The 12,674-nt window shown below is 38.9% G+C and overlaps 1 protein-coding gene and 1 long non-coding RNA gene across 4 annotated transcripts in view; one reads left to right on the forward strand and one right to left on the reverse strand.

The window, feature by feature from the left end:
• Uevld (UEV and lactate/malate dehyrogenase domains) overlaps positions 1 to 11,280 on the forward strand; it is a 40,622-nt gene extending 29,342 nt beyond the window's left edge. For 2 of the 3 annotated variants that reach the window (XM_010615123.3, XM_010615125.2), the window contains exons 8-12: positions 815 to 985; positions 2,412 to 2,585; positions 6,704 to 6,761; positions 9,685 to 9,808; positions 10,586 to 11,280. In XM_010615123.3, the coding sequence (XP_010613425.1) occupies positions 815 to 985; positions 2,412 to 2,585; positions 6,704 to 6,761; positions 9,685 to 9,808; positions 10,586 to 10,753 (695 nt within the window). In that variant the 3' untranslated portion in view covers positions 10,754 to 11,280. Of the gene's footprint in view, positions 1 to 814; positions 986 to 2,411; positions 2,586 to 6,703; positions 6,762 to 9,684; positions 9,809 to 10,585 lie in introns of those variants that run through there. The other variant, XM_010615126.3, reaches the window with a different exon arrangement.
• On the reverse strand, positions 6,992 to 8,671 carry LOC117286307. Its single transcript, XR_004517413.1, has 4 exons — positions 8,616 to 8,671; positions 8,037 to 8,135; positions 7,820 to 7,936; positions 6,992 to 7,065 (listed from the first exon to the last, which is right to left on the reverse strand). It is a non-coding gene; the product is annotated as an uncharacterized LOC117286307 (long non-coding RNA).
• Positions 11,281 to 12,674: the final 1,394 nt, after the last annotated feature.

Below are 12,674 nucleotides of genomic sequence, written 5' to 3' on the forward strand. Positions count from 1 at the left end.
AAAAAAAAAAAAAAAAAAAAAAAGGCAGGGCCAGGGATTTAACTCAGTGGTTCCACCACGTGCTTCACAAGCACAAGGACATGAGTTCAATCCCCAGTAAGAAAATAAATAAATAAACAAATTTTAAAAATCTGGCCAACAAAGACTTTTGAAATTTCAACAGGTTTAAAAAAAAAAAGCACTAATCTGCTCAGAGAGGCCCAATTAAGTGACCTGGACTTTGCCTCCCACCCTCATCCTGCTTTTATCCTGCTCCTCCCAGGTTGCTTCCGAACCTCTTTGACAGAGCCCTAAGCTTACAGATCAGAAACAAGTGATGAAATTGTGATAGCTGATGGCATATTATTTATTTTCCCTTAAAATTTTGGGAATTAGCCCGACATGGTGGTGCACACCTGTAATCCCAGCGCTCGGGAAGCTGAGGCAGGAGGATCGCTGTGAGTTCAAGACCAGCCTGGGCTGCATAGTGAGTTCCAGGTCAGTCTCAACCGCATAGTGAGACTGTCTCAAAAAACAAAACAAAACAAAAAAATTTGGGAATTTTATAGAAGACTCAGTCCTTGTGTTTTGCATCCTATAATTTTTTTGTTTATGTTTATTGGTATTTACTGCTCCTGCTCCCTCTTTGTATGTACAGTACTCTTGCTCTAACTTGTACTATTTTATTTATATGCTCTTGTAGTGATAGGATTGATCTAGGGGCAAGTAAGCCTAGAAGCTCTCCATTTGTTGAAAAGAAAAACCTTTTTATCATGAACTTGAACCGGATTCAAGTCTGTATCTTGAGCTCAGACTGTTTCTTTTTATTCATTAGATTTGTCTGCCTCTGCTCATTCCAAGGTGGTGATCTTCACAGTCAACTCTCTGGGTAGTTCTGAGTCCTACCTTGATGTGGTGCAGAGTAATGTGGATATGTTCCGAGCCCTCGTCCCTGGTCTTGCACATTACAGCCAACATGGAGTCATGATCGTGGCATCTCAGCCAGGTAAAGGGCTTTCTTTTAAATTAGTTTGATGTTCCAGTGTGTAGTAGAATAGCCATTACTGATAAAAGCTGTAAAACTTATTAGAGTACAGGCAGTAGATAGAATTTTCAGTAAAACTGCTCTCATTCTGAGTAATGTAGCATTAACATATCCTATCAGCCAGTTACTTTTTATTTTCTCCCACTCCCCGCTGTAGCCCCCTCCCCTCCCTATGTACAGAAGCTTTGTTTCCATGATTTTCTATTTTCACTTTTTTTCTTGTCCCTTCCTTCCTTTCTCCCTCCTTCCTCCCTTGTTTCCCTTCCCATTTGAACACTTTCTTCCCAATTCCCAACAACCATTATGCATTTCAGTCAAAAAGGAATGCTTTTAAAAGGTTAGGTGGTATTGGACTCAAATAGGTGAACAGATTTTTAAAGACTGTTCCCAATATAAGGTTAGGATATGCATTTCATTTGTTTTTCCACAGTAATCAGTTGAGGGACTTTGGTCTGTTTAACCCTGACACCTCTTTGGCATGAAAGAAAATTTTTGTTCAAAAGACTGTCTACTTCATAGTGGTAGTGTATAAATCAATATTTTTATTTATTTTTGTTGCACTGGAGATCAAAACCATGGGCTGTCTGCCACTGAGTTCCTTCCCCAGCCCTTTTTATTTTTAATTTTGAGACAGGGTCTCACTAAGTTGCCCAGGCTGGCCTCGAACTTGGGATCCTTCTGGATCACTTCTCAAGTAGCTGGGCTTGCACATTCATGCCTGACAATATTTTAATTTAAAAACAGAAACTCAGGACCAGGGACTTAGCTCAGTGGTGCTGCCTCCTGCCTTGCAAGCGCAAGGTCCTGAGTTCAATTCCTGGTACCCCCCCAAAAAAACCCCAGAAACTCAGTTTAACTTAGTTACAAAATAGAATTCATTGGTGAAATGTAATTATTATTTTCTAGCTTTCTGTACCCAGTTTTTATTGTCCTATTCTAGAAAATTATCTGTTTTCCACTCTAACAATTTATAGGTAGACAGATAGATAGATAGATATTTTTATTTTTTGGTACTGGGGATCAAACTTGGGTCCTTGAGATTGCGAGGCAGGTGCCGGAACCACTGAGCTAAATCCCCGGCCCTAACAATTTATATTTTTAAACAACAAAATTGTGTAAAATTTCTTGAAGCCTGGTTAGTGTATTTAATAGATGTTAAAAATATGCCTCAAGGGCTGGGGATTTAGCTCAGTGGCATAATGCCTGCCTCGTAAATGCAAGGGCCTAAATTTGATCCCTGGTACCCAAAAAAAGGCCTCAGTATATTTGGCAAGTATACAAAAGCTCTAAAATACTTTGCCTAATAAAATAATAAATATTTTACTTGTGAGATAGGCTAGAAGTATATTTTAAAAATCTTTATTTTCACTTTTTATGCAACATTTAGTGGAGATCATGACTTATGTGACATGGAAACTGAGTACATTTCCTGCAAATCAAGTGATTGGAATTGGATGTAATCTGGATTCACAGAGATTACAGTATATTATCACAAACATTTTGAAAGCACAGACTTCAGACAAAGAAGTATGGGTTATTGGTGAGCAAGGAGAAGACAAAGGTAAGAAGTGCGTTTTGATTCATTATGCTGATAAATTACCAGCGGTCATGGGGTTAGAGACATCTGGGGACTTTAGAAACGTGAGCTCAGGGCCGGGGATTTAGCTCAGCGGTTCGGTGGCCTGCCTTGCAAGTGCAAGGACCCGAGTTCAATCCCTGCTACCAAAAAAGAAAGAAAGAAAGAAAGAAAGAGAGAGAGAGAGAGAGAGAGAGAAAGAAAGAAAGATAGATAAATGAGCTCAGATGGCTTTTATGTCACATTTGACACCTTCTACATAACAGGCCCTGTGTTGTATGTACATAGAGCCTTCATATGTATTATTCTCATTATATTACTTTTCCTCAAGTTTAAGGTTAGACAAGACCCCTAGGCCAAGCTTTATATTTTTTAAAAGAATTAGAGTGTAAGATGGATTTAAAAGTTTAATTTTCCAGAAATAAATATTTAACTCAATGTAGAGCCTTTACAGAACTTTTCCCATCCTCATCTCCCTTCAGCCTTGCTTACCTTTCCTAAGTTCAGACCTTTTCCCTAGAATACCTGGTTCTTACTTTTTAAAACTGAATTTTCACATTGTTTATCCTTACAGCCTTTTTAATCAGGCATTGCTTTCTCTCTACCACAAAAAGCATTCAATTTCAGTTTTAAGGATGGAAAAACCTTTTATTCTATCCAAAAAGAACACTTTCCCTATTTGACTTGAAAATCTCTTTCTTTCCTTCTTTATTTTTCATGTTATAAAGCCAGGTTGCTCAGGTGATATAAGTGCTGTTTCCTCTCATGTTGTCCATTTTTATTCATTTAAACAAGTAAATGAGTGTCTGCTGTCTGTTCAGGACTGTACTAGATGCTAGTGTGGTAGGAAAGAGGCATAGAACATGGGCTCTGCCCTCATTGTACTTTAAACAAATAAGAACAATATTTATCAGATTTTATTTTATTTATGTATTTTTGGGGGCACCGGGAATTGAACTCGGGACCTTGCACTTGCAAGGCAGGCGGCAGCACCACTGAGCGAAATGCCCTGCCTTTTATCACATATTTTAGTTAAAAGTATGGTATAGGATACCACTTGCTAACTGCCAATATGAATATTATTGACTTATGAGCATTTGGCATGGGTTGAAGTCACTAGGGAAAATATCTATAAAAAAAACCTATTGAATAGGATTTGAATAGATAGCAAAGAGTGGCAAAGACCTCCAAGAATGGGAAATCAGAAACAGGCAATGACACATGGTTAGGTAGGCCACGTCCGTGTAGCACAGGGTTTTAACCAGATAAACCTGGTTAAAAATCACACTTTTGAGATCTTTCAATACCTGATCAACAAGCTGGAAGGTGATTTTCAGGCACAGAAGAACCATGAGAATGAAATGTTGAAAGGGTCATTTGAAAGGGGGAATGAATTACTTCATCATTTGAACTTCATTACTATTACTTTATTTGGCATGGAGATGCCCTGGTTAGAACGTTATGTAGGAAATCACCTCTCTTCTGAGGAGGAGGTGATACTTGCTTCTCTGAATTTTCTAATTTTGTTATATGGATAGGTAGTATTTATATAATTTTAAGAACATTAAAAATGTAACAGTATTTTAAACCTGTATAAATCTGCTTTAGCTACTTAGAAAGTCCAATGCCAACATGAGTCAGGTTATAGAATAAATCCTTTTAAACCTGACTGATCGAACAGAAATACTTTTCAGGGTCCCGTGCTGGGTGACACTAAACACTAATCATTAGGACCTAGAAAAGGGTAGCAAACAAGAACTTGGAGTCAATGTATTAGAGTAATTAATGTCTAGGGATTCAAACAAGCCAAAAACCCTGAGTTCTACTCACTGCTACCCCTGGCGTTCTGGCCCCATGGTCTCTTGCTTGCTTGGTGATTTTGTAAATCTCCCAGTGAGTCTGCTTCCCTTCTAGTCTACCCTGTGATGTGACACTTACGGTGCTAGCTAAAACTTGTAGTGCTCACTGTATGCTCTCACATTTTAATTCAGTCTTCTTAAAACATTCCTCTTTTCAAACATTTTCAGGGCCTTCCTCTGAGCAAACCATTAAATTCCTTTGCTTGGCAGTCAGGGAGCCTAAATGTAGCTCTAGTCCTCCTTCCCAGTACAGTTACAGAGGCAGCCATGGTCTTGTTACCTTTTGTTTTAGGGAGCAGTGGGTTCAGGGATGATAAGAGGAAGCTGCCTGGTAGCCTACAGCTTTTAGGGCTGAGACCTCAAACCCAGGTCCGGTGACTCCCAGGACCACCTCACAGCTTCGTGTGAGCTCTGGGAATCTCCACCCACTGCCTTTATCTCCTTTCCCTACCCCATCTCTGCCCTTACAGTCTCATCCTTCAAAGTCTAAGTCAAGCCCCCCTACCCTGAAGGTTTTCCTGTCACATCCCTACAGTGATTTATTTGCTCCACTGAGCTAAAAGTGATTGCCATTTCTATGGCACTTCTGCCTTGGGATCTCAGATAGGAACTAGAAATAGACGGTGCAGGTGCACCTGAATCGAGGTTCCTAAAGTACAGCATTCCGTAATGTTTGACATAATGTATATGCAAGTTTTAAAACATAGTAGCTGGATGTAGTGGCTCACACTTGTATTCCCAGCCCTCAATAGGCTGATGCAGGAAGATTACCTCTAGTTCAAGGCCAGCATGAACTACAGAGTGTAGTCCTGCCTAAAAAAAAAAAAAACAGGGCCGGAGATTTAGCTCAGTGGTTCCGCTGCCTGCCTTGAAAGCGCAAGGTCCCGAGTTCGATCCTCTGTACAAAAAAAAAAAAAAAACATAGTAATAGAATACACCCTGAAGAATCTCCACTTGGTCAGTCAACATTATCAGTATCACTGAAGCCAACTGTACCTCTCCCCAGTCTGTCTTCCTGCTTGTCATCTAGAAGTACCTCAGATCACTTCTTCCTCTGGACTTTGCAGTGCTGAGGATCAAACCCAGGGCCACACAGGATCCTAGGGTCTTCTGCATGCCAAGCAAGAACCCCACCCCATACTGCCAGTCCTCACATCACTTTTTTTTTTGTCTGAAACTGGGTCTCTCTGTGTAGTTCACGCTGGCCTTGAACTCACTGTGTAGCCCAGGCTGGCCTGGAACTTGTGGCAATCTTCCTGTCTCAGCCTCTCATGCTAGGGCTGCAGGCACGTGTAACCACACACAGCCTCAGGTCACTTTTTATCCTGTCTTCTACTTGAGCTTTACAGAGACGTAGGTTCATCAAGCCAGAAGTGGAGTAGAGGCTCCTTCTGCTGACTTCTTGTGTACCCACCAGCTGGTGACATTTTTGCAGAAGTGCTATCCTCATAGTAATCATTTGATATAATTAATAATTATTATAATGATTTTATTAAGTGCCAACTGTGTATATTAAATATTTCTCATGCAGGTCTTCTGCATCTCATTTAAGTTTTTTAAATTCTTTGTAAAGGAGGAAGTGTTTTTTCAGATTTATGGGTGAGGACACTTAGTTCAGTGAGGCTAAGTAATGTGCCTAAGGTCACATATCCAGCAAGAGCAGCACCGAGACCTGGGCCTTGGCCTGACTAAAGCTGTGCTCTTTCTTGCTGTTACTTAATTAGATAATTTTATTTCAAGCCTTGAATACAGTGTCTGGCACAGACTAAACATGCAGGATTACTACAGGATTGACAAGATGGTGATAGAAATTTGCCAACAAAATTGGCAAAGGGACATGTAAAACTATGCTTTGAAAGAAAGCAACATTAGGATCTGAAAACAGTTACAAGACTAGAAGTTGTACAAGTAAAATAACTCTTTTCAAGTTGTCAGAGAGACAATAGCTACAGCCTGCGGAGGAATTCCATGGTACACAAGACACTTAGGATCTAGCGTGCGCTTCCCCTCAGCTTCATCTTCTGCCTTTTGCTGGGCATTCTGGGCTAGTCAGGGAGCCAGCTGGCAAGAAGTGTGCAAATGCTACACCATCACACCATCAGTGAAAAATCTCTGTAGCTAGAAGGGAAACACTTCTATAAAAAGACTAATACAGGTATGCTTCTGTGCAAAAGATCATTCATTGCATCTTAATCCTAAAAGAATCATTGACAAACTATAATTAATTCTTCATTTTGTTTTTAGTGCCTACATGGGGTGGACAAGCAATGAATCACAGCTCTCAGGCACAGTTGTCCAACAGGTAACACGGTACAAATTTGCATGTATTCAACTAAAAATCATGTACTTCATAGTTAACATAATAGCTGTTTCCATACCCGGTGCTTACCAGGCTTTGGAAAACAAAACTAGGTAGTATAGAGAACTCCAAAAGTATAAGGGGCAGTGTTTTATAATCTCTGATTTCTTGCCTGAAGAGAGATGAAGTGCTTTGCAAATTTTCCCAGATAACACAGTTGACATCTGAAGGGCAGGACATACATACTCTTCCCTTGTAGACAGCGATTTCCCTCTCCTGTTTCTGACCTTCTGAAGATACTATTTTCCTTAATGTAAAAGAGAATTTGTTAATAGCACTTAAAAGTTTCGTATTCATCACACAGATAGAGGATTTGGGAACCAGTGTAGTGTGAGTGCATAAACCACGTCATATGCTCAGGGAAAAGGACATTCGCAGCTCCTTTGCCATTATCTGAGCCTTTCCAGAGGTCGATGCCCCATAGGTTTCACTTCTGTGTATTTTCACGTCATTTGTGGCTTTACCATCACATAACAGATTTTTCTGAAGTCTGAGTGGGGATGACTTTTCACTTTTTAAGCAGCGAACATGCGGTTTTTACAATATAACAACCGGAAAGAAGGTTCTCTTTTTATTGAGAAGTGTGTGATATAATTCATTCCAATCTGATTAAATACTCTTGCATGTATTGGTTTTTGTTTATTTATGGATTTGGTGTTGCTGGGATTAGACCCTGTGATATGCACACACTGCCACTGAGCCATATCCTGTAGTTTTTATGAGGAATACATCTAAGTGATTGTTTCTATTATTTTTTATAAAAATAATATATGTTTATTAGAAAGCTTGAAATACTGTAGATATTTGTAAAGTAGAAAGGAAAAATCTAGGGAAATTCCATCTCCCAGAGAGAACCACTGTGTAGCGTCCACGTATCCCCAGGGGTCACCTTATCAGTTGTATAGAGGACAGCAGCAGAGCACTCCCAGTGCTACCATCGGGCAGCCTGGAAGTGTTTTGTTTCCGTACTTACTGGGCTTGTATTTGTGCATTTCACGTACCTGTGGGCATGGTTTGATCCAACCTTGCGTATTGTTTTATTTTCAGCACTTTAATTTTAAAATTTGTTTGCAGTCCTGATAAGACTAGGAGCCATGCAGTAATTTTCTAAAAGGGAACTTAACATAGGTAAACTTGATTTAATAAAAGTCTGATAGAAACAGTTTTGTTTTCACTAAAACGATCAGGGGTAGGTTGGCCTGTCGTTACGACACTTACTGTTTCTCCTAAGTAGTCAGTTCAGCGGCATGTATGCCAGTAGACAGATGTGATTTAGATAGCTCTGGGGGACTGAGGCGTGAATTATGGAAAAGGTCACTGCGAATGAAGATGAATACTACGCGTTGATAATAAAAAGCTTTTCAAGCATCAAGAAGCATTTTTCCAAATATGTTATTTTAAAAATAGATTTATGCTAGTCGTACCGTCTTGCAACTTGATTCTTTAATAAGATTTATATATCTTTCTATGTTGTGCATGTGAATCAGCCTCCTTCTCCCACAAAAGGGTACTGTAGATTGAACCCGACCCGCAGTCCTAAGCTGCATCCCCAAGCCTGCCCTGTCTTCCTCTGTTGGTCCCCTTGTCCCTTCCCTTCCCTTCCCCTCCCCTTCCCTTCTCTCTTTATTCTTCCTTTCATCTTTCTTTTCAACAGGGTCTTGCTAATCACCTAAGTTATCCCACTTAGGATCCTGGGTTCCTACTTGTGGTCCTCCTGCCTCAGCTTCCTAGAGCTAGGATTGCAAGCATGCATCACCATGCCCAGCTCCTTTTCTTTTAGGAGTTAAATGATACTACCTGTGCTTATTTGTATATCTTTGCACACTTGAACATACTTCTGTAGAGTAGATTCCTAGAAAAAAGAAATTTCTACATCAGATGTTGCCAGTCATTTTCCTGAAAAGTTAAATCCCTTTATACTCTCAACAGCAGTTAAGGGAATGCCTGTTTATAGCTTCCTCTAAATGAGTTACAGTATCAGTCTTTTTCATCTTTGCCTATGTTGGTAGGCAAAACTGGTATTTATTGCTTTAATTCATATTTAGGTAAATATATGGGATGGTAAATGTCTTGCTTTTCTCATTGCTGAGGCATAATACCTAACACCCACAAAATGAAGGAGGAAAGGTTTATTTCAGCTCAGTTTATAGAGGTTTAAGGCCGTAGTCTGCTGACTCCACAGCAGGGTGCCATGGCAGCGGAGCATGGCAGAGGAGAAACAGTCCATGACATGGCAGGTAGAAGGGTGCAAAGCAAGTTTCCCTTCCATTTTATCACCCACATCCAGGTTGAGCCATCCCATTATCCATATCCAGAACTATGCTAAACCAATCAGAGGACTAATCTAGTACCACACGCCCTTAATCCCAGTTTCATGCACCCTAAATTCAGCCGAAAAGCCCTATCTATGAGTGCATGAGGCTTTCAGGGAACATCTAGACACAAACCATAACAGTGACCATTGTTTTATGTTTTTAGGGCATTTATATGTCCTCTTTGTGAACTGTATATCTGACATTTTAAGAAAAGCTTAAATAATCATTATAAGCCTTTGTAATAATTGCTATATGACTTGTTTTCTTTGTCATAATTAATGTCTCAAACACTGTGTAAGCATGCCTATAAACTTAGTACTTGGGACGCTGAGGCAGGAGGATCTCCTTGAGTTCAAAGCTGCCTGGGCTACAAAGTGAGTTCAAGCCAACTTGAAGTACATAATGAAACTCTGTCTCAAAAAAACAAAAAAAACCAACAAAAAAAAATGAAAGAAAGAAAAGAGAAGAAAAAGCAAACAAACAGGATGTGAAACTAAGTGGTGTATGTTTTGTACATTTTCTGAGATTATGGTTTTTTTTTTGTACCCTAGAGCCATGGAACTGTTACGGGTAAAAGGTCAGAGATCCTGGTCTGTGGGACTGTCAGTAGCTGACCTGGTTGACAGTGTCATAAACAATAAAAAGAAAGTGCATTCTGTATCCACTTTAGTAAAGGTAACTGTTGTCATCATTCTCTTGTATTTTAAACTTTGATATTAATATAAAACTAGCCCAACTGCTGTTTACAGGTTACCCCACGTGTCCTCAGCTTTTAGAGCAAGATCGGGAGGAGGCGCTGTAATCCAGCCCTGTGCTGCTTAGTGGTGGGAAATCTGGCCTTTACCTACCTTCCTGCAGTTTTTGAGCATCCCCAAGAAGTGTTTATATCCCATAAACTGCTTCTGGTTGTCACTTATCACCTCAGCCAGCCACTGTCACCCCAGACTGATAGGCTAACTGGTCTGAGCTGGTCATCAGTCTACTTTAGCAGTTGTCTTTTGTCACTTTAGCCAGAGCATAGATTCCCAAAAGCACAGCTAAGATGAGCTACAAATACTCATCAAAAGTTTCGTGAATACTTGGACTATTTGGAGGGGGGGATACAACATAAAAGAAAAATGTCAAAGAGGCTGCTGTATTTGGGCCAGGCTGTGCGCCACGCCAAGGAATCCATCATTTTTCATTCACTCTGTCATTTTTCTTAGTCGTCAACCTGCTGCCCATATTGCAGTAGCTAGCTTACCTCCCTACAAAGGTAGTGTCTGACTAGTTCTATCCAGCTCTTAAAAACTTTTGGAAATAACGATTTGAGTTTAGAAACTAAACCAAAAAAATCAGGCTTAACTTGTTATCATTTTGTACTAGAGCTAGAAAAGCAAGAGAGCATGCGTTTTTATGATTTAACTTTGTACAGTGACTCAGTTCTATGATAACCCTATTCTTTAATTTCAGGGATATTATGATATAAATAGTGAAGTGTTTTTAAGTTTGCCTTGCATCCTCGGAACCAGTGGGGTATCTGAAATCATCAAAACTGCAGAGAAAGAAATTACAGTGACCGAGAAACTCCAGAGCAGTGCGTCCTCAATCCATGGTCTCCAACAACAGTTAAAACTTTGATTTTCAAACACAGTTACCTGAAAGGAAAATTCATTTAGTTTCGCCAACATTTATACGTTTGAAAACTTCTGTGGCTTTTATTTATCTTTACAAACTGTTTGGTTAAAGTAGATAGTTCCTTGATTAGTTTTGTAATTTGAATCCTTAAAAGAGTTAGATAAGGAAAGGAAAAAAATCTATTTTAAGGGGAGGTTCTTGACAAATCTATATTCTTTAAACCTATAGCTGGGATAAATATTCCACCTGCTATGTCCATCATTTTAAATTGTGTATTCTAAATTTAAAGCACATGAGCACTTTGGAAATATCCTGAAAAGAAAATCAACTTTTGTAATAAACATGATAAGCTGAAGGCCCAGGATGGGCCTTACTTAGAAAATTCAGAAGATCCACAGTGTAGGGTATTTATTTCTTTTACAAAGTACAGTTGCTGGAGTGGTAAGCATTTTATTTTCCTTCTTCAAATTCATTAACTACAAGTTAGAAAAGATTATATATATTTTAAAATAAAAGGGAAAGTAGAAATATTAATATTATAAAAAAGTATATATAATTTAATTTCCATGAAATTTCCTTTCTGAAATTTTCTACAACTTCTTCCTCGGCTATGTAAGATCCCCAACATGTCATAAATTTACTGTGATACTAGTAAAGCATAGATAAATGTGTATTTTATTATGAATAAGAGTCAAGCAGTTTATTTTGAAGCCAAAATATAAGGCTTTCATAAAAACCGTTGGTCTTAAGGGAGAGGGACTGAATGGACTGATGGTTCTGAGCAAACCCTTTATCATTCCAGAAGAATGATTCAGAACACATAGGCTTTGTGTTGATCGGTCAATAGCAATATTTTCACCAGGAACTAGTGGTGAGTATGCCCGGACCGGGTACAAGCCCCCCTGGTCCTTACAGACTTACTACCGGAAACACAGTAATCAAATCTCACAAATATCAGTATTGTGAACCAATCCAGAGTGTTTTGGAAACATGTAATAGGTGAAACAATCTGGTCAGGAAGATATGAGCCAAATAAGGTAGACATATCATAGGTAGAGAAGCAAGAGATACAGTAATGCCTAGTGTAGTAATTGCTAGTTGTAATGATGAACTTACACTAAGTGGAAGGTAAAATTCAGTATCCCATGCTTGGGAACATATAAAAGTAAGATGCTTGGAAAGAGTCACACAGATTCTACTGGATAAAAACCTTGGACATTTGGGCCGGGGATGTAATTCATGAGTAGAGCATGTTCCTTACATATGCAAGGCTCTGGGTTCAGTCATAGCACTGCAAAATGAACAAACTGGCTATTTGAAGAGGTAAACATTAGTTCCATGTAGAATATTTCACTGTTACCAAAACCTCCTTTACCCTACTGTTACCTTCTGTTGTCACCTGTTACGCTAACAGTGTATACTGTCCTTTTGTATGAAATAGGAAAGTAAAACTAAAAGAATAATTTGTGTTTTCTAAACTAAGCTCCTCCAATAAGGAAGTAGAAATTTGGTAATTCTTAAAATCAAATTTCTAGTATAATCTCGAACTATAATCTAGCTGTAAAATACTATAATAGGTGAAATGCTAAGAATTCACTATATGAATTATAAAGCAACCGTGTCAATAAAACAAATACTTATTGAGCACCTACTATTATTCCAAATATTATGTTAGAATCTGAATATTCAGATATAAATATTAGTCCTTATCCCCCAGAAGGCCACAGTATGGAAGTAATCCTCTGTATCAGGTGTTTACTTGAGTATTGAGTATTAGCAATTATGAGCTTGCTTTGGCAGCACATATTCTAAAAAAAAAAGTATTAGCAATTATGTTGTGAGTTCCACAAAGAAGTTGAGAAGCTGCACCACTTCACTATGATTTAGTGATTAACACTCCCAATGTTTCTATTTAACTTTTTCA

The sequence above is a fragment of the Fukomys damarensis genome, unplaced genomic scaffold (genome assembly GCF_012274545.1).
Source record: "Fukomys damarensis isolate Sample0158 unplaced genomic scaffold, DMR_v1.0_HiC HiC_scaffold_16, whole genome shotgun sequence".
Taxonomy (NCBI): Eukaryota; Metazoa; Chordata; class Mammalia; order Rodentia; family Bathyergidae; genus Fukomys; species Fukomys damarensis.